This window comes from Emys orbicularis, chromosome 6 (genome assembly GCF_028017835.1).
Source record: "Emys orbicularis isolate rEmyOrb1 chromosome 6, rEmyOrb1.hap1, whole genome shotgun sequence".
In the NCBI taxonomy this organism is placed as follows: domain Eukaryota; kingdom Metazoa; phylum Chordata; order Testudines; family Emydidae; genus Emys; species Emys orbicularis.
The window spans coordinates 77081407-77102848 of NC_088688.1; the positions used below are offsets into that span (position 1 = coordinate 77081407).

At 41.5% G+C, this 21442-nt stretch overlaps 1 protein-coding gene across 1 annotated transcript in view; it reads left to right on the forward strand.

Annotated features, from left to right (window-relative positions):
* The first annotated feature begins 4919 nt into the window (after positions 1-4919).
* Positions 4920-21442, forward strand: part of SNCAIP (synuclein alpha interacting protein) — a 57126-nt gene continuing 40603 nt past the window's right edge. The window contains exons 1-2 of the mRNA XM_065406513.1: positions 4920-4976; positions 17936-18008. Coding sequence (XP_065262585.1) covers positions 4920-4976; positions 17936-18008 — 130 coding nt within the window. The remainder of the gene's footprint in view (positions 4977-17935; positions 18009-21442) is intronic.

Consider the following 21442-nt stretch of genomic DNA (forward strand, 5'->3'; position numbering starts at 1 on the left):
GGGTAAAGCTGCTGTCTTTCTGTTCCCAAATGAAAACAAATCAGTCTGCTGTACCAAAATTTGTTGTGCCTTCTCCATACATTTAATAACAGAAATCAATTGGATATACTGCAATCCGAAGAGGAATGGATTTTAAAAGTAAAATAAAGAAAAACTGGAATAATGTTAATTATTGAAGCAAAACTCTGGTAAGACACACTTTTGGTAGTACATCTTGCTGCTGTATAAGGATATTGTAGCTGTAGACACTTGTTTATACCTGTTTGTGTGTACCCAGTCTGTTATGTGACTGTCCTACATTTTGTATCTTGTAATTTATGTATTGCATATTTAGTCGTATGTTACCTCACGGTGGGCAGGTCTGTGTCTGGTTCAGATGGGGCACACTCTTCTAGGTTATTTGCAGATGGATTTGGGAATTTTTTGTCGCCACTTCATTGCCAGGTGGGTAGAGCCATTCCTTGGTAAACACATTTCAGAATTCATTGGTCTTCCATACCAAGAAAGCCATCGAACTATTAACATGTTAATGAAGGTAGTTGCTGAATTCGGCTTTGAATAACCTCATTTCTGATCTTGTCCTGTCACTTAATATGGACCAACAGACGAAGACAACAAAGAATCAAAACGTCCCTCTTCCATAAGAGGGGCAGGAACATCCGAAAAAGCCACCTTCCTTCAACCAAGAAGAGATCCAGTTCACAGTCCATAAGCTGAAATCTCAGTTTGTGACATTTCACCTGAATTGTTGAAGACCAGTGAGAATATTATTGTACCATGGCTGCATAGGCTCTTCCAGACCATCTGGCACACTTATATTATCCCCGATGAGTGGTGTTACTTTACCTCTGTTCAAAAAGGACAACATGGCTGAGCGTAACAACTATAGAGGCATTATGCTGTTAGCGGTCCCAGGGAAAGTCTTCACTTCTGGGCTGGTGTCTCAAATCAGCGATCCACTTTGTGCCAAAGACTGGGATACTCAATGTAGCTTTAGACCTGGTTTTTTTCCATTGTTGACCAGATCTTTACCTTGAGACAGCTGTTTGAGGAGATAGCTCGGTGGTTCTCAAACTTTTGTACTGGTGACTCCTTTCACATAGCAAGCCTCTGAGTGTGAGCCCCCCCCCCCCTTATAAATTAAAAACACTTTTTTATATATTTAACACCATTATAAATGCTGGAGGCAAAGAGGGGTTTGGGGTGGAGGCTGACAGCTTGCAACCCCCCGTGTAATAACTCACAACCCCATGAGGGGTCCTGATCCATAGTTTGAGAACCCCTGAGATAGCTGAATTTAATAAGACATGCACAACACTTTGTATAGACTTCTGTCAGGCCTTTTATTTAGTGCATCGAGCAAGTTTGTGGGATCTGATGAGGCAACCCAGCATCCCTGGGAAGATAATGTCATTGATAGAAAAGATCTATAATTGATTTAAACTCAGTTTTCCATTCTATGTCAAATACACCACATGGCTTCCTATCTCCATGGAGTTTGGCAAGGCTGTGTTCTGTTATCATTGTTCAATACTGGCATTGATTGGTTGATGGATATGCATGAGGAGGCATCGTTCGGTGGCATTGATCTCAACACCATTCTTTGAGATTTTGAATATGCTGATGACATTGTCTTATTGGCTCAGTTTGGCTCTCAGCTGCTGTGATTCACCAATCTGGTCAGGCAAAAAGGAGTGCACTTTGGTCTCCATTATCATATGGCTAAAACTAATCCCTGGCCATTACCATCAAGCAGCCTCCAGCTCCAGATGATAATCAGCTCAATATGAACCTGCCTGGACAGGACACTAAGCCGGTGGCAACTGTCAAATACTTAAGTCATGTCATAGACAGTACAGGAAAATGCTTGAAAGATGTGGACACTCGTACAGCAGCAGCTGCTGCCATATTTTGGGCCCTTCTGTAGCCTGCTTGGGGACTTCATAACATTGAGCCTGTTATGAAGCTGCATATCTGCAGAACCACAGTGATACCAACTCAGTTGCATGGCAGTGAAATGTGGGCATGGAGGAAGTGGATTGATGTTTTTGATGCTCATTTTTTTTGTAGTTACTAATGGCGTGTGTGCCAATGGGATGAAAAATGGGTATAGATAAGTCATGTAAAGGGGGCCACCCCTACTTCATGTAACATTCCCTCTTCTCTCGGCCTCCCCCACTAATAGTTGTTTTTGCTCTTACACTGCCTTTCACCCCTCATTATAGCCTATGTCCAGAGGTAACAATCTGTGCAGAATAAAGGACAGTGCACTGTTGCACTGCCCTTGGAGCAGTCTGGGAGGCTGAGACTCAGAGACTCATAATCTCCATCTCTCTTCCCCTACTGTTTTGTGGAAGGAGTGAACTGCATTAGGTCTGTACTCAGAAATGTGTATGCTGTCAAATGTGCCCTTATTACTGTGTTGCTGGGCACATGTGGGGGGCAGAGTCAAGACTCTGCAATTTCCTGCCCTGTTCTGCCTACCACCAGTCTAGTGTGGTACATAGCAGTTCTGCAGAACCTGCTTCTGAACCTGCATAGCTTCCCATAATGCAAGTTACCGGCCTAGCAAAATTTGGCCACATGTAAGTTGGCACATTTAGTGAATGCCAAATTGATGTACAAAATGAAGCAGGAAATTTTTCTCATTTTATAGGACCTATGCTTGCAAGAGTAATTTGGTTGTTAATGATACAGTTTAACTAAAATATCTAGAACTAATTATTTTACCATGACTAAGCCATAATTTCCCTCCAAATGTACTATGTAACAGCCATAACAAATGTACTGCAGTCTTCTGTGCCCATTAATAAACAAACAGGTGGAAAACTCTGAAGACCTGATCATGTCACCCTTACTCACACCGACTAGTATCTTACTATGTGAGTGCACTTTGAGCATCAATTTGGTATTCGGCAAGTGAACAACATGAGTGCAATTATTCTGCCCAATAGTTTCCTATTATACACCACCTTCTGCTCCCTCATATAAAGAAGATATGGCTTGTTTTGTATTATTTTACACCCATCTCCCTCCCATTGTCCCATATATATGTAACCCAACCTACCAACTAAGTCACAAGTGATTTTATTCCAGAGTCTGTCATGGAAGTTGTCCCCGTTTTGTATATTGTTCCTTGAACACAAAGTTTTAATTGAGGTAAAACCTGTTTTGTGTAAGTGGAAAATATGTAAGATTTGTATGTTTTTAAACAGTTGTCTGTAGATTGCTGTGAGGGAGAAATATATTACTATCTGAGTGTGTTGGGGGGGGTGGGGGAGAAACATTTGAATTTCCATAGAAAACCTGATACTGAATGATCCTATATTTGCAGTAATTTGATGAGAATCAAACATTCAGCTTTTCAAACTTAAAAACTGTTTTGAATATATTTCTCACTTCTGCTTTTTATGGCGTTTCAAGAGCAGCTGTTTTAAGATCAACTTTTAGTTTGTGGAGGTCAGTGTATAGGAGATTAATGACTACAATTTTGTATGCCAATGAATATAACACCTGCAGAATAGGGTTTTGGGTTGTTGTTGTTTTTAAACTTGTTAGAACATTGCTAACCAAATGTTACTGATGCATACAATGATTCTGTTTAGACCAGCACAGCTTAATTTCCATTATTTGTAAATGCATTGTTTACCAATCGTCAGATTGATGAACTGGGGCTGGTATATTTTTTGCTTCAAGCTTTTCCTTTGTCACACAGAAGTGCTGGCAGAGTGAATTTGCTGCCATAATAATGCTTAGCACTTAGTTCCTTACATCTTAATTGTTATTGTTAATGCATTATCATCTTTCTTTGTTAGCTAACTTAAATATCTTCCTTTTTTCAGCATTGTACTTGTCTTCAGTCAGGATGTATGCCTTTGACAAGTTGGAAAATTATTTGATTAGAATTAAGAAAATTATGAGTACTTTATAATCCTAACCCCTTTGGAATGTGTGAGCTCTGATTCATGCACAGAGTTTTTCTTAAGCTATTTTTTTTCACTGTGAGGAACTAGTAAAGAACCCCAAGGATTGGTGCCTATAGGTATAGATTAGTTCTTGTCACCCCACCCCCTATCCACACCCCTGCCCCCTGACAGGCCCCCCCTGGGACCCCACGCCTATCCAACCCCCCTTGTTCCCCGTCCCCTGACTGCCCCCCCTCCCCGCAGAACCTCTGCCCCATCCAACCGCTCCCTGTCCCCTGACTGCCCCCCGGGACTCTCTGCCCCTTATCCAACTCCCCTGGCCCCGACTCCCTTACCATGCCACTCAGAGCAGCATGTCTGGCAGCTGCACTGCCAGGCTGGAGCTAGACACACTGCCACTCTGCTCGGCAGGAGCTCACATCCCCGCCACCCAGAGCGCTGCCCGCGCGGTGGCGTAGCTGCGGGGGAGGGGCCAGGGACTAGCATCCCCAGCCGGGAGCTCAAGGGCCGGGCAGGACGGTCCCGTGGGCTGGATGTGGCCCAAGAGCTGTAGTTTGCCCACCTCTGATTGAGAGGGCTGTTACTGTTTAAGGACTTGATCCTGCAACTGACTCTGTATGCGCAGCCTCTTTGACTTCATTGGGGCTCTGCATGGGAAGAGGGTGTCTGTGAGCATACAACAAGTTGCAGGATTGGAGTCTGTCACATCCTGTTCATATTCAAGGTGGCTGTCCCGCTGTATTAGCTGAAATGGGCACAAAAACATGCACAAACAACCCCATGATACATAGCCAAGAACAGACAAATTAAATTAAAGGTATTTGGAAGGGTACTTCAATTCCAGTCCAGCTTAAATATTTTTTCAGTAATGTGGTGATCATGTGAAAACATTTTAAAGGTTTTAGATTCTTTAATATATAATACCTCATTTTCTGTATTTTTAATAGGACTTTACTGCTGTACTGACTCACCCAAAATGTGCATAGAAGAATAATGGAAGCCCCTGAATACCTTGATTTGGATGAAATAGATTTTAGTGATGATATATCTGTAAGTATAAATATTTTTTGTTTGTTTAGAGAGGGAGGATTTAAGTGGCTCGATTTCTAGCATAAGATACACATCTCATTGTCATTAGAGGCCAAAGCAGGCTTTTACCTCATGCAGAGGATACTTATTTTGCTTCAAGTATATATGAACTGAATTCAGGTATATACAAAAAATAAACAATGTCCCCGTGTGCAAGAATGAAAATCAGATTTTTTCCCAAGGGAAACATAAATCTCCGAAAGTAGAGCTTGGGGCCCACACTTTGTCTGCATTAGTAAAGATGACCTGCAAATCAAATTAATACATTTATTTTACTCATGCTGAGCTGCCTTTATTAACTCTTTTTGGGTGAATTATCCATCGAGTGATTACCTACGATCACCAAAAGAATAGTTTTAAAAGAATTGAAAATAGTGCCATATGCTATCCCCTTCCCCCATCACTATTTTATTTGTGTAACTTGCTACTTTGCCACATAGGCCAGCTCCAGGCTTCAGCAAAAGTTTCTTTAATAGGTTGCAATTTGATATGTTTTGAGATCTTATACTACAGCTAGACCAGCAGGACTTCCAGGAACTCTAAAGAGAGCATGGTTCTGTTGCACCACTTCTCTCCTCATCCGTTACTAATGGACTAATGCCCCCAGCTAGGTATGGAATTCAGAGGCATCCAATGTTACTTTTGGAGGCTCCAGGACTAAGCTCCGTCCTTGAGCTCAGGATGCCGGATTTTCTGCCTCCAGAGGTGGAACAAGTTGGCGGTTAAGTTTCTCCTGAACATTTTGTTTTTAAATCTTTATTTGTATTCATTTTCATGCAGTTGCAGTTTATAATCTTCCTCTTCCTGTGCATTGGGTAAATAGCAGCATGGTGACTTCAACCACCTGGATCTGCTACTGTAGCATCTCCCCTGCTGGGCTCCTCTGCCCTCACTCAGACATGGCAGAGCTAGCCTGCAAATACTTGACTTAAATCTAATGAGGTATTCCCTATGTGAGGCAGCACTTACAACAGCTACAGAGGGTGAATTATACCCTGCCTCTTCCCAGCCAGCCAACACACTTGCTTTGCCAGAGTACAGGGCTCAGAGTTGGACTGGCATGCCTGGTCTCCACCTTGCCCCGAGGAGACACAAATCCAATCAGGGGTTTCTGAGTTTTTCAGGGAGAGAGTGTAAGGATGAGGAGGAAGCTAACTGCAAAAGACTTGGGCTGGACAGGGGAAAAAAACACAGAAATGATCCAAAGTCATCCCCCCGCCCTGTGGATACTGAAGTGGGCCCTTTGTTCCCTGGGGAAAGAAGCCAGGCTCCTACACAGCTCCCTTTTCTCCCACTGAGATTCAGGGAATTTTCATGATATTCACGGATAAGTCCTGAAAACTCCAGAGACCCAAAAAGGATAAAGCAAACGTGTCCTTCACAAGGCAGTAATTAATATTTTTAATGAACAAGTGGGGTGAAAATCAGGGTTTATACCTGTGACCGGGTGCATCACAATACCCCTTCTCCTTTGCCTTCTTCTGCAGAGGGTTTGTTTACTGGGGCTTTTCTACATAGAAGCTCTCATAGTGCTCTGTATCCTGCTCATGGCCCCATCCCCTCCCTGCAGCATGTCTGGGCATGCAGAGAAGCCTGTTCCTCCTGTGGAGCCCTGCCTCAGTATGCAGCCTAATGGGAATTGTGCCTGTCTGGCTTTCAGCCCGAAGTCCCTTGCTGTGCTAGAGAAAGGGACTCCGATTTCAGGAATGGGAATTGTGCCATATGATCAATAGCCATAAACTTTTGCTGTGCCACGGAAAGTGGCTGAGGCTCTGGAAAGCAGGAAAGGGTCTCTCTCCCCACTTCGCCCTCACTCTGCATGCTGGCTCCTAAGCTTTACATTCTCTTCAGACAGTCAGTGACCAGATCAGAGGCACTTGAGGATCCCACTCCTCATGAAGCCGTATCATCATGGGATTACAGGGGGGTAAAAGGACTGAGAAATACAGGGCCGAAGGATTGGGGATAGCATTGGTGGAATCTCTGGACATGAATTGGGGGACCCAGGCTTGAGCTATGTCCATGCTGCAAAATGACAGGGTTTGGACCCAAGTCCCACTGGGACTTGGGCTCACCCCACCTCACCTCACCTCACCTCACCCCAGGTGGCTCCTAGGACCTGGGTCCTGAGGGCTTGCTAACCCGAGTCAGAAGATTTATATGTAGATAGTAAGTGGGATTGGGCTTATACCTATGTCTGACACCAGATTTACAATGCAGTATAGGGGTACTGGCTCTTCCAGTTGAGGTATGTGTACCAGTACCCCATCTCTGTTGTGTGGTCCCCATGCCAGGTTAGAGTGTGTGTACTACCTCCCACCTGTAAATAGCGAGAGGAAGGAGTACCACACATGCATCACAGAAAAACAAAACAAAATTCTCAGCATAACAAAGACAAAAGAGCATTTGTGTACGAGTGCTTATAATTCCTGAAGACTCTTCCTTCTGAACAACCCTCTGCACCCAGAGTCTGAAGTGGCTGGTAGTAGTCACAGCAAGGCACAGGTCGCACATTACACACTTATACCCATACATAGACAACATGCCAATCAGTACCTTGTACGGAGAAACAGAACCTTTCATAACTGGAAAGCAGCTGGAAAGGATCCATAGCTACCCTTTCTTCAAAATCAGGAAGAGCTTTTGGTCCCGGTGCAGAGAATTGCTCACCTAGAGCTCAAAATAAATAAGCATAGAATATCAGGGTTGGAAGGGACCTCAGGAGGTCATCTAGTCCAACTCCCTGCTCAAAGCAGGGCCAATCCCCAAATGGCCTCCGCAAGGATTGAATTTACAACTCTGGGTTTAGTAGGCCAATGCTCAAACCACTGAGCTATCCCTCCCCTCATAATGACAAAGATTTGCAAAGATCCAAAACTTCATTGCATCATTCATTTCTTGAGGGGCCATCAGTAGCCAGTTATCTCCAGTGGCTAGGGTTGCTGGTGCCATGCATCAGCTTCATCCCGAGTGGGTTTCTTAAAATGTACCTGCAGAAGTGCATAGAACCGTGCACTTGATGCAGTGACTCCTTCATTCAGACCAGAAAACCTACACTTAACTACCTAACTGTTGATCATGGATTCTTCATTAACCTCTGATCAAGTCTGGTGTACAGACAGAATTCAGGATATTTCATTAATTGATCTGGTCAAATTTATATTTCAGGTGTGAGGGGAAAGCTCCTTGGGGGCAGGGGCTGCCTCTTTTGTGTAGTGCCAACCACAATGGGGCACTGCCCTCTAGATGCTTGTGATACAAATATTATAATAATCCCAAAGTTTTGGTGCTCTCAGCTATGCTAGAGTTTCTGCAGGAGATTTGGTTGGAGCCCTACAACCAAGCCACTTAGAAACGTGGGTACCAGACTTAGCAGCATTTTGCAGCCAGGCACATGGGATCCTCTATTTGAGTATGAGGTGCTATGTTTAATCACAATGACAAACAAGACAAGCCTGTGGCTGGCCTTTCTAGCTGTCATTACCTCTGAAAAGCAAGTTTTGGAATTAGTTCCTATATCTATGCAAAAACCACACTGCTGTTGCCATGTGCAAAAGTTTATTCTTGTAGCTTCAGAAACCCTTTCTGTTAAGGTAAGTTCCTCTTTCCACAGTTCCTGGGAAATCGTCCTCCTATCATTTTGTTGTAATCCTTGAAAGGTTGTGGCATGTGTGGCCATTCCTAGCACTCCAAACACACATCTCAAGTATATGGTATATATACACCAGTTGTACCCTATTCATCTCATTCCATCTGAAATGCAAAGGGCTTATTGCCTCAAAGTTGCTGCAGGCAAACTTCTGCACCAATTAGCATGCTAGGTATATGGGAAACTAAAGTCCTTAGAGGCACTGGGGGAAAGTGTATGGGCCTTATCTGAGGAAGGTTTGTAAAATAAGTTTCCATTCCTCTGAAGACGCATCCTTTGGTAGGAAGAAGCTACTGGGTTGGTTCCCACATAACTCGTTAGTTTACAAAGCTGTTGCTTTATAAGGGGAAGCTTCCGTTCCTACTATTACTCTACTATAATAATTCAATTCTGTTTATCCCTCCCTCTTTCTGAGATTCACTGCTTGCTTCTTCCTATGAGTAATGAGTGAGGAGAGAGGCTTTGAATGAGAGATGTCTTATCTGCTCATTTTCTTTCTGTTAGTTGCTTTTCTCCAAATTCAACCCACCCTCGTAGCCTGAGCAGAATATAAGTTGAAGTTTTTCTCTAAAAGGAGACTGTGGGCTTGTCTACACCAACAATTAGACTGTGCAAGCTGGGGTCTGAATCTACCCTGCACTAGCCTACTGCAGTGTAATTGTCCATGTGGACTTTGCTGGTGCACATTAACAGTTCATTAGCGCACTTTGATCTAGACACTTTGGAGTGGAACTAGCTCAAAGCACTCTAATGAATTCTTAACCCATGTCAGCAGGATCCACAGGGACAGTTAGACTGTGACAGCCTAGTGCAGGATAGGTTCATACCCCAGTTTTCCACAGTCTAACTGTTTGTGTAGACAGGCCCTTAGATATAATATATTGTCTTAAGGTTAATTTAGTACATTTCATATGAGCTTGTCTTAATGCTAATAACTGGTTGGTGGAGTGTTTCTACAGTTGTGGAATAACTCTTCTGGTGGCCTGAGCTGAAGGGTGGAGCTTAGTCCTGAAGCATCCAGCAACTCACTGGACTGCTTCCAAATTCCACAGGGAGGCGGAGGGAGGAGTATTAGCACATGAATAATTAATTCTGAGAAAAGCTGCTAACAGAAAGAAAATGATCAGGTAAGAAATGTCTCAGTCCAGGTGTTCTTGAAATACTTGCAGCTGTAATTATTGTGAGCAAAAAAGCTGTTCATGTAAGGTGCATACTTGGCAGTTATTACAGGAACCACTAATCCAGTTCATTCCTCCCTCCCTAAGCATATCTCTGCCACAAGTGTTTCTCTTTTATGAATAGAAAAGTTGTTTATATGCTGAATGTCTGGCAAGTGAGGGCGCTCCGACACACAAATATTTCTGTTGTCAGTGGAATTTATTTATTTGATTTGCAGCTCACCTTTACGATACAAAGTGCAGAGCCCAAGCTCTCGTGTCAGATAACATTATAAGCTCTTGCAAAGTATTTTATTTTCTTTTTAGCATTTCGGAAGATGGTTCCTTTTAAAAAAGCTCCAGATGCTTTACTCACATGCAGCTTCCTTTTGAAATGGACTTTCTTTTTACCTATTTTTATGTTGCCTTTTATTTAAAGGTGGTGGTGGGGGGGGAGGTGTTGAGACATCACAAGACAATGATCCAATCTTGAGAGGATAGTTTATTCTGGGGAACTGTCTTGTTATGACTGTTCCATGTTAGATTATGTCCTGTAATCTCTTTCTAGGCCCAGTTTTACAAAAACATAAAGCAGAATAGATGTATCCTCTTCTTGCCTCTCCCGTTTTGCCTGATGCTACTGAATGGTGGATTTAACTACCAGTTTCACTGTTGTACAGCTTAGATTGCCCACGCTATTAGGAAGTACTCTGACCTCCTGCTGAACCTTTGAACTAATGGCATAGATTATAGAACAAGAAATATTATTCCTATCCCCAGGCAGGAGAATGAAGGAGTTGATGTCAAAGGCAAATTAACTTGAGAAGTACTGGCTTTCCTACTACTCTGCTGGTCTCTTGTGTGGTCAAATGCTTGAATGAACAGGCTTTGCACAAGGAAAGCGTGCAGCGATGGGAACAGGGGGCAGAATTCTCCCCTTTGTCAATCCACAAAACACTTATGCTGCTGCCAGGGCCGGCTTTAGGCCGATTCGGCTGAATTGGGCCCCGCGCCAAGAGGGCCCCGCGCTGCAGCTCTCCACCTCGCCCTCAGCTCACTTCCCCCTCCTCGCCTCCCCTGAACGCTCCGCCCCCTCCCCGGCTCGGCTCAGCCCCCGCGGCTCGGGTCGGGTCTGACCCGGCCCGGCCCCTGCGGCGCGGCTCCGGCCCGGCCGGCGCGGCTCCGGCTCAGCCTCCGCGGCCCGGCCCGGCCCCCACGGCGCGGCTCGGGCCCGGCCCGGCGCGGTCCCCGCGGCGCGGCTCCAGGTCGGACCCAAGCCCGGCAACCCCGGCCGGAGCGCGGCTCGATTCCTGGGGGCGGGGCTTGCAGCAAGTCCCGCCCCCAGGAATCGGGCCCCGCTCTTGCTAAAGCCGGCCCTGGCTGCTGCCCCTCTAATCCCCAGTTACTTGTGTGCATGTGACCAGCAGTGGCTAATTCGTCTGGGTTGTTTAGGGCTCACTGTCAAGATCTCTTGGCTTTCTGAAACTTCAGGTTTCACCTTCATGCTGCTGTGAAGAGAGCAGCTCCAGAGCACTTTTATTAACCATTTTCAACTTTCCTGCTACACTTCCTGTTCAGATCCAAAGCAGATAAGTAGTGAGTGGAAATTGTTACAATCTGATGATTGTTCTGTGGCCTATGTGAAGTGCTATAGTGGTCTCCATCCATTCCTCAGTGTACATTTCTCTCCCAGATGAGATCCTTGTGGGTCATCTTGGCCAACAGGTCCAGATCTGAATGGCCACAGAGACTACCTTTGGAATACTAGAGCTGTTTTAAACACAAAATAAATATTTTTTAAGTCTTACATGTGTGTATAAGTAAATAGAAATTATAAAAAGCAACAGAGGGTCCTGTGGCACCTTTAAGACTAACAGAAGTATTGGGAGCATAAGCTTTCGTGAAACTCCAAAGAGAAACTGCTGAGCTCCAGTTCATTTGCAAATTTGACACCATCAGATCAGGATTGAACAAAGACTGTGAATGGCTATCCAACTACAGAAGCAGTTTCTCCTCCCTTGGTGTTCACACCTCAACTGCTAGCAGAGCTCCTCACCCTCCCTGATTGAACTAACCTTGTTATCTCCATACTGATTTATACCTGCCTCTGGAGATTTCCATTACTTGCATCTGAAGAAGTGAGGTTCTTACTCACGAAAGCTTATGCTCCCAATACTTCTGTTAGTCTTAAAGGTGCCACAGGACCCTCTGTTGCTTTTTACAGATTCAGACTTACACGGCTACCCCTCTGATACTAGAAATTATAACTTTCTCTCCCATAAGATGCTCATTTTTGAGACTCTTAGACTGCCATCATTTAAGTGCCACAAATCACAGATTTATTTGGAGTGTAGTTTATATATGAGTAGGGTAATGTGACTCTTGTTTACATTATACAGAAATATCATTCTGTCCAAAATGACGTTAGGTCACCAGCTAGCACATCTTCACTTATTACTATTATGAAAGAGCAAGTGAAACAGACAATAGAAGAGCGGGAAATGAATAAAAGTGGGAGCACTATGAAACTTGTAAATTGCATTTAATCTCAGATATACCTTTAAAAATCAGTATGCATAAATTTAACCTTCCCCCTTTCCCAGTCACTCCTATGGGGACAGATAAAATTAGCCCTGTTAGTAAGTTGTATACTGTTCTAGTGGTCCCTTTATGGTTTCTTAGTAGTTTAAAATACAGGCTGTTTACTACATTCTGATGTTATGCAGTTAAAATTATTATTATTACTTACTATTGCAATACAGCAGTAATACCAAATGCCTCAATGTGTTAGGTATTGTACAAACACACAGGAAGACAGTCTGTTTCCCAAAGAGCTGTGTGTGGGTACAGGGGTTTCCCTGCATTGTGCCAGTGTTGGATTGGAGCTGGATTAGCTATTGCATTCCTTGATGAATTTGAAATAATTTGAAAGCCTTTTGTCTTTTATTAATAAAATCGGCTGTCCTCAATGGTGCTCACCCCAGCCAGACATTGGTTGACTGACTTCTTGAGCAGTAGGCAGAACTAATTATCATCCTCTAATTTCTACACAGTGAGACAAAAGACAGAAGGCTGTTAAGACTTACAAACTCTTTCAGATTCAAACAAAAGACATGTATCACTTATAAAGCCAATAGAAAAACAACTCCTGTCTGTTGTTAAAAGTGAAGAATAAAATACAGAGGGTATGTCTATATCAAATGGTGCGAACAATACACATGAGCATGAAGAATCAGAATAGGGCTGTAAATGTGTTAATCATAGCCAGTTGGCCCATAGTTTATCCTCTTGGGAAGTAAATTATTTCCTTATAGTCAAGCCACCAGTCTGCTATTTTCTTTTCAGTTATGGATGCTGTTCTTTGTGTTTTGATGTTTTAATGTTTAGATAAGTGAATTCTGTGTTCATTAAAGGAAGAGATTGAGAGCACTGACATAGCATAGACAACGTTTTTGTGTAAGCTTTTTGTTTTCATTTTCAATGTCAATAAATATTCATCTGTTATGCTTAGGCAGCCATTTGGATTAGACATGCAGTATAAACAAATGAATTAATAAAATATGTTGTAAGGCTGCTCTGCTAATTCATAATCTTGTTCCTGACCTGCGGCACCCACAGTGTGTCCTGGACACAAATTGTGAATTTGCAGAATTGTGGGTAAGAGTTCTGTAAAACACACAAAAACCCTGAAGGGAATAGTTAAGAGTTGATCACCTTACTCATTTTCAGTTGCAACCCGAGCTAGGGTTTGTAACCTTGTCTCTGGAGGGGAAAATTGGGTGGTTTTCATTTTACTATGGAAGCACTGTATGTGGTGATGCTTTCTGTGTATTGCTTTACTAGTTCTAGATCACTGTTTAAGTAGCAACCCTTGAAAAGTATCCTGAAAGAGGAATGTACTGCACAGTTTTAAACCAGGAAGTAGTGAATTTAAAAATGTTTTAAAACTTACTTAAAATATTTAAACTTATTAATACAATGGTGCAACTGTAATCTTAACTCTGGTAGTTAACTCTAATCTTTTTGAGAGAGTGTTTAATATCCAGAGTTACAATACAATATACCAGTTAAAGAATTTTGAATGATAGGCCAGAATTTGGAACTAAAATTTAATTTTCTTTTGTTGATTTGATGTGAATGGAAGACAACTGCATTGCTGCATTTTCCAGAATAATATTTAAACAATAATAGTTTGTTCTAGGAAAAGTTCTACAATGTTAATAACAACTGAAAAAAACTTAATTGCAATATGGACAAGAAGCTGTCTGTATCATCTAGCTAAAAACAGAGGAGTTAGGAGTTTAAGATGAAGACAAAGGCACTGGAGACCCAATCCAGTGCCCGTGAAATCTGTGAGAGTTTTGCCATTGACATCAGTGGGAGCAGGGTAAGGTCCTTGATGCTTTCAGCGGTCACTAGGGACCTGATCCTGTGAGGTTGTCAGTGTCCCCATTGAGGTGCTGAGTGTCGCTTGGGAAGTGCTGAGCACCTCAGTTCCAATGTAGTGGAAGTTAAGGATGCTCCATATGACAAGTGAAAGATTAACAAATAGCCATTATTGTCACTATACATTTCCCTTAATTTTATTTTTAAAACTGTTTCTGTTACATCTCTGTGCCGCTACATTTAATTTTTCTTCCATTATTTTTCTTTCTGCTATTGTTGGGCTGGCAGTCAATTTTAAACTTGAATGAAACTGCCTAGAATGTACCTGCTAGATATTCAGAAGGTCTGCCTGTTTGTGGGTGTGTATATTTAAAATTCATTTAATGCAAAGTTTTAGTTCAAACTTTAAAATAATGTTAAGTGCAAAGATTTTAGAATTTCTATTCCATAAGATTTTGTAGTCATTATTGCTGGAATAATGACTGGTTATTTAACAAGCCATGATCATGTTCAGTAATGTGTGACTACAGATTTACAGCTTCTACCAGCAGAAAAACTGGGCTTGTCTGGATTCCCACTGAATTCTTAGAAATCTCTTGCCTGCTGTTATTAATCTCTTTCTAGTAGTACCATTTTTTTTTTCCACAATAGAAGTATAAAGATTGCAGATTAAAGACCTGATCATGTGGTTTGCTGAATGCCATCTTTTTCAGTGGGGGTTGAGGGCACTCAGCACCTCTTAGAATCTGGGGCATCTCTGTGTAACAGGGTTGAAATAAAAAATACTACTACTAAGCAATCTAGTCTTGTAACGTGCTTTTGTTTTGCAACTGGACTTTAGTGTAAACCAGAAGATAACTCCTCTTCTGAGTTAGTGAAGACCAGGATAGAGTGTGTCTGCTGTTTAAAGAAAGAGAATCCTCTCTTCCTCACTCTGCTGCTCACTCACTCTGTGCACTGGGGTGTATGACTTAACTGCTTCTTGCCTCGGTTTCTCTTTCTTTAGTGAGGTTTAATAATACCTATTTCACAGAGGAGCTGTGAGGCTTAATTAATGTGTGTAAAGCATTTTAAGATCCTTGAATGAAAAGTGGAAAATAACATCACTGAATTATGTGTAGCAAACATGGCATTCTGGATAAAGAATGGGAGCTCTACAGCTATCAGCATTGCAGTTCAATCCATTGAATAACTTGGAAATTCTGGCTGGAAGAAAGGTTAACAACCATTGGTGGACCAGGACTGGAGCTAGAAAGCTAGAGAAGGAAGTAGCTGGGAAAGGTCTGCTACAGGAAGCAAGTACCTCCTAGCAGCTCTATAGTTTCTCAGCTGAAAGCCATGTCTCTGTATTGACCACAAATGCAGATAGCAGAAATGTAAAAGTGCAAAAATATTTCTGAGAATAGAGGTGGGTGGGAGGAAATCTGTTAACGAAATCAAGCATATGTTGTTAAACATCATCATCAGATTTATAACACATTGAATTGACTTTTTTGTGGGTAACTGAATATATTTTAATACAACGTAGGACCGACAAGAAAGTTTGTACTTCCAGAAGTGGAGAAAAAAGACAGAGAAGGAATGGGTCTTCACTTTTGAGGATGCCTGACAAACACATAACAGTGGAGTACAAAAGGCCTAATTCTAATTGAATTACAGACTGTGTAATAGTTTAACCTGCACCAGCTGGTGTTATAGAGCTACCATATTTCTTGGTAGCTTCTTTTAAGAATCTTACTATGCCAGTTCAACATTATCTTTTTTATCTGTAGGTAAAATACCAAAATGTACAGATCAGTGTTTGACTTTTCATTCAACAGCAGCAACAAAAAATACATGCAGTTTATGTGTGTGTGTATTTGTATTTGATGGTATCCTTCTCCCTTCACATATTGCTTATTGTCTTAGGATATATCTACATTGGAATTAAAACCCTGTGGCTGGCCCATGCCAGCTGACTTGGACTCGGGCTAAAGGGCTGTTTAATTGTGGTGTAGACGTTCGGGCTCGGGCTGAGCCCAGGCTCTAGAACCCTATGAGTTGGGAGGGTCCCAGAGCTTAAGCTGCAGTCTCAACCCGAACATCTACACCGCAGTTAAACAGCCCCTTAGTCCGAGTCAGCTGGCACTGGCCAGCTGCGTGTGTCTAACTGCAGTGTAGACATATCCTTAGATTGTGAGCAGGGACAAAATCTTTGTATGTGTTTGTACTGCCCCCTAGTATAATGGAACTTCTCTCTGGGTTGGGTACTCTGGGTAGCACTGCAATATACAAATTAATTAATAAATTAAAGTTCTGATGCTGAGAATGCTTAGCATCTGCAGTTCCCATTGACATAGTTGCAGGTGCCCAATATCTCTCAGGATTAGAAGGCCCTAAAGAAGAAAAGTAAAGTATGGAGGGGAGCTGTGTTTGGGGGGCGGTGGTATGTGTTTGAAGTAGCCACAATCCATGGAGTGACTGTTTTACTTGAGTTCACTTGAATCAAACAAGTAAGTTATTCTGTAATTGGTCACCTGAGATTTACTTTGTATCATTCAGAGGCATATTGTCACTTGAACTTTAATTTGCTTCAGACATGCAATTGGCAAACTGTCAACAAAAAAACAAAACTGGTATGACAATTCCTTTTTTGTGTGGAAAGCTGCCATGTTTTTGTATGTTGTTGTTCCGCTTCATCTGTCAATAGCAGACTAGCTAAAAATATGCCTTCCTTTAAGAACATATGGTTTTTATACATTCCTCAACATTTTGTGCTATATTAATCCTAAATATTTTTTACTTTACTTTTGACTGTTTTTAATAGTTCTTTTAAATGTGCAAAAGCCATTGATTTTTTTTTTTTTTTTAAGGCATAATGATTTTCAGATATGTGTTGGTTTGAAAGGAAACTCTTGTGACACTGTAGCATTAGATTAAGGGTTTCTTGATATTGAGTAACCAGATTTCTGTTTGTGGGAAATTGTATTTTTATGATGTTGGATCATATGACAGATTGAAGGCATTCCACAAGATTATAAGGAAATGATTGTCGCTTAGTCGGATGAATATGTCGTCCTCCCCCCCCCCCTTTTAAAGTTGAATCCAAAGAATAACTTGTTGATCAAAATCAGGTGTATCCCCTCACATCAAAGTGCTAATACATGTTTGTTTTAATGAAAGCTATTCTTGGATGCGTAGATTTATGTTCTTGTTTGCCTGTGTGTTGTGGGGAGGTGTCTATATCTGAGATCAGATCTCTAACACACTAGCATATTTTTTCATATAGCATTGTATAAATCTGAATTTTATCTGCTATAAAACAAATTATGTTAAAGAGAGGTATGCTGGATCTTGCAAAATCAAACACCATAATGTATAGCACAGGCGACCAAAGTAGTCCCTGGGTTTCTAAAGCTCCTGTCAATTTTAATATGGTGATGCCACCTGTGGAAATGATGAATATATGTGACATGTCATCATAAGCCAAGCAGTTATGTTCCACAAGGATGACAAGTCCAGCAAGAAATGCTGATATCTGATGGAGCGTTGGATGCTGGGATGCAGTTGTCTTCATAGGCAGGTGGCAGTTGCTCCATTTTGTGCAGATTTAGGGGTAGCTTCAGGACTCAGCTACATAGGACACTTGGAATGAGAGTGTCCCTACTACTATGGTGTTTTTCTTTTGTATAATTTTGGGAATGAACCAATTTGTATTTTATATGCATTTTTCCCTCTCTCTATTTCAGTACTCGGTAACTTCTCTCAAGACTATCCCAGAATTATGTAGAAGGTGTGATTCGCAAAATGAAGACAGATCAGGTATGCTGCCCACTTTTGTTCTCCCATCCTCTTTTAGGCTGCTTCTTAAAGTGCAGGACTTGACAGCCTTTGCTTCTTGGCAGTGTTCTGCTGTTTTTGTTTTTCTATTATTTTTGTACTCCTTTCTGGAAACATGGATTTTTTTTTCAACAGATGTTAGGTCATTAGCACACACACACAAAAAATTCCATAAAAGGATTTGGCTATATAAACGTAAGGCTTCATCTGAGCAACTCCAAACCACAATATATGCAACAATTTACTTGAAAACCCAAGAAACCATTGGTGACAAGACATAATGATGTAGGCGCCAATGAAAGAATGTTGGATACATTTACTACCCCTATGACATGACCAGTTTGAGGGATGATATTTTGCCAGGGTCTGAAACCCTATCAGAGATGCTACAAGATAGATTCTACAGTACTCTACTCTAAGACATGCTGTAACAGTTAAGATTAAAGCAAAGTTTTTGAGTTTAATAGTGTAAACTAAATGAAGAATCATGGCATATAGATGAGAACCAGCTGGAGACCTTTTCCCCCCCACTGACAAAAAGTGCATGCAGTGTTGTTTTTCACTTTCTAAATCAGATTAAGCCTCTTCTGTTTCTCTTTTTGTGATGAACAAAAATGAATTGATGAGAATAATACTTAATGTGGAGCTATGAAAAGTTTTTTATGCTTTCATCTGATGCTTTAATTGTGCTTTCATTAATATTGTTGAATCTAAAACATTTACAGCAGAAACCTGAGACCTGAAATTCATGGGAAGATGGACCATGCCAAACTTTGGCAACCCTTATTTCTGTAGTTCCTTTCACATAGTTGTAAATTACCACGGTTTGTAGATAAATTGAAGCTTTCTAATAGCTGCTTCTCTTGCCAGAATCATTAGTCACAGTCCTTATGGCAGCTGGACTTGAAAATAAAGGGAAGTAAAGCCTAATTTACTTCTCTGCTCAGATTGTGACTGGCTGCAGTGGGGAGGGCAAGGTTTACTCAGACAATACTTTCTGCTGCAAACAAGTGGGTGGGGAAGGGGCGGGGAATGGGATGTAAACTATAATGATCTTGGGGTTCATTAAACAACAAACCAGTGAATGAGAAAGGAATAAAACTTCTAATAAAACAAACTAGAGAACTTCCGTGATGAATTGCTTTACACAGCTACATTGTGTTCTCAACCCCAGCTTCCAGGACACCTCTCTAAACTATTATATTTATAATACTGTCCCTTATGAGGGAGCGTTGCTAAATTATAATCTTCCACACACATATCTCTACATAAACAGCTCCACAAAAGGGGGATAAAGCAAGAGAGAGCAGGATAGGAATTGCAATAAAGTCACAATTCATTCTCTAGTCTCCTCCCAGCCAGAATGGTCTGCTCAGCTCTCTTTGAAGAAATAATATTTCTTTTTATTTGCAGAGAGAGCCTTGCAAACGTAAACCTATATAAACCAATAACAAGGTTGGAATATTTGTTGCGCCTGATTCTTCTTAGAGACCCTGGGATATTCACAGCCTGCTGTGCAGCTGAATTGTTAACTAAGTTCCATCAGTGAAGTCCCTTTTGCTGTCAGTTGTCTTCCAGTGATGCCCACTGAGTTACTTCTTTACACACCAGTTGCCTTGAATGGGGTTGGATAGATGCAAATACAGGCATTTCTGGAAGACAGATGGTAGCACCACGGGACCCCTACCAATGGAAATTAACTAAGAGTTCTGTTGAAGATGCTTGATCCACAAAAGAATACAATTTACTTTCTCAGAGCTGGTAACCATTTCAGTCCTAATGGTTCTGTAGGACTGAAAATAGCATGACCTTATTTTTTTCATTAAAAGTATAATGGAATATAGGCAGGGAGCAGAACTGTTGAGTGAGAAGATATCATTCCATATCCTTGATGGGCATAAATAGGTATAACTCCATTGAAATATCAGTAGAGCAACATCAGTTGATATCAGCTGAGGTCATTTTTACATAGTTGCCTTTGAGAGAGAAACCTTAACTTTTCTTCCTTAATTTCCCTATTAGGAAATAGAGATAATAATTACCTGTCTTCAAACAGAGTTGGGATAAAAAATTAGTCCGTGACTGAATAGCACTAAATAAGTGCCAAACTTTAGGATACATACACACATCACCGTCATACAGGGGCATACTTGCTCCTAGAGTCCTGGCTTAAGTGGACAATTATTGCAAAACTTTAAAAAATGTTAGCAGTTATGTATGGACCCCAGAACAAGTATTTGGGTTCATCCTCTCTTGCAGGAGAAGACTACAAGTCCCATCTATTCTCCTTCACACACAGGTTCACCATTCAAACAATGGGGTTGTCCTGTTATTGCAGCTTAGGAGGCAAAACCAGGCCTGTTATGTATGGGAAAATGGCTTGACTCCACTCACTGGGAAAAACCCAGGTTTTATTCTGTTCTACAGTGGTCTCCTGTCCTTCTGACTTCCTGATCTGCAGATTATAGGAAAACTATTAATCTCTCCAAGAGTTATTTATTATGTATTATTTCCATATAAAGAGAAAATATGTCCAACCCCTACAGAAGATGGTAAAAACTGTAAATGAAGACAACCTGATATGTCTGCACTCCATTGACAATTTAAATTATAATTATATACAGAACAACTGTGCAGTATTAGGAGAAGTGTCGGGGCTCCCCTGAGACCTCTTCCATTCAGTTCCCCCAAAACTCAGTTCAACTCCAATCTCATCACTCGGGTTCCTTTCTTTGGTAAACAGTAAAGCTACACTTAGTTGATTAGTCTCAAACGCAGGAGGTGGAAGCACACAGGATATGTGTCAGATTCAAATTACACAGAAAACCTGTTCCTTTAGATACATTTACACACACAGCACATTAATATACATTTCATCACATGCTTCATGATTGGCTTGGTTACTTTTTATGAACCAATCCTGGTACAGCAAGCTCTGTCAATGTGCTGTTCATGCATAATCTGAACTCTACCTTATTTTACATTTAGGCTTGTTTACTAATACCAGAATGTTCCTGCTGATCTGAGCTAGCCATCCTAACTCCAGCATACTGCTTGTGATAAGAACTTAACTTTCCATTCATCTTCCCAATCATGCCCAATAAGAAATGAGGCAAGTTACTTATGTCAAGCCAGGTCTACTAGAAGGTGGTCCAGCCCTCCACCTCAAAATCTCATTACTTACTAGGCTATCAAAATAATAGCCACTCTGCACTCAAGACTTTTCCTCTACCTCAGTAGTGGTGCTTTGGGTTAGGTGTACTGCAGAAAAAATAAACTGTGCCACTTTTTTTGCCTCCAGCTGTGGGTTTGAATCAGTTTTTTGGTTGTTTTTTCTTTTCTATTTTAGTTCAGCAAGCTCAATCAAGGGGTCAAGAATCCAGAAAAATATAGATTCATTTTTTTAATATAAAATA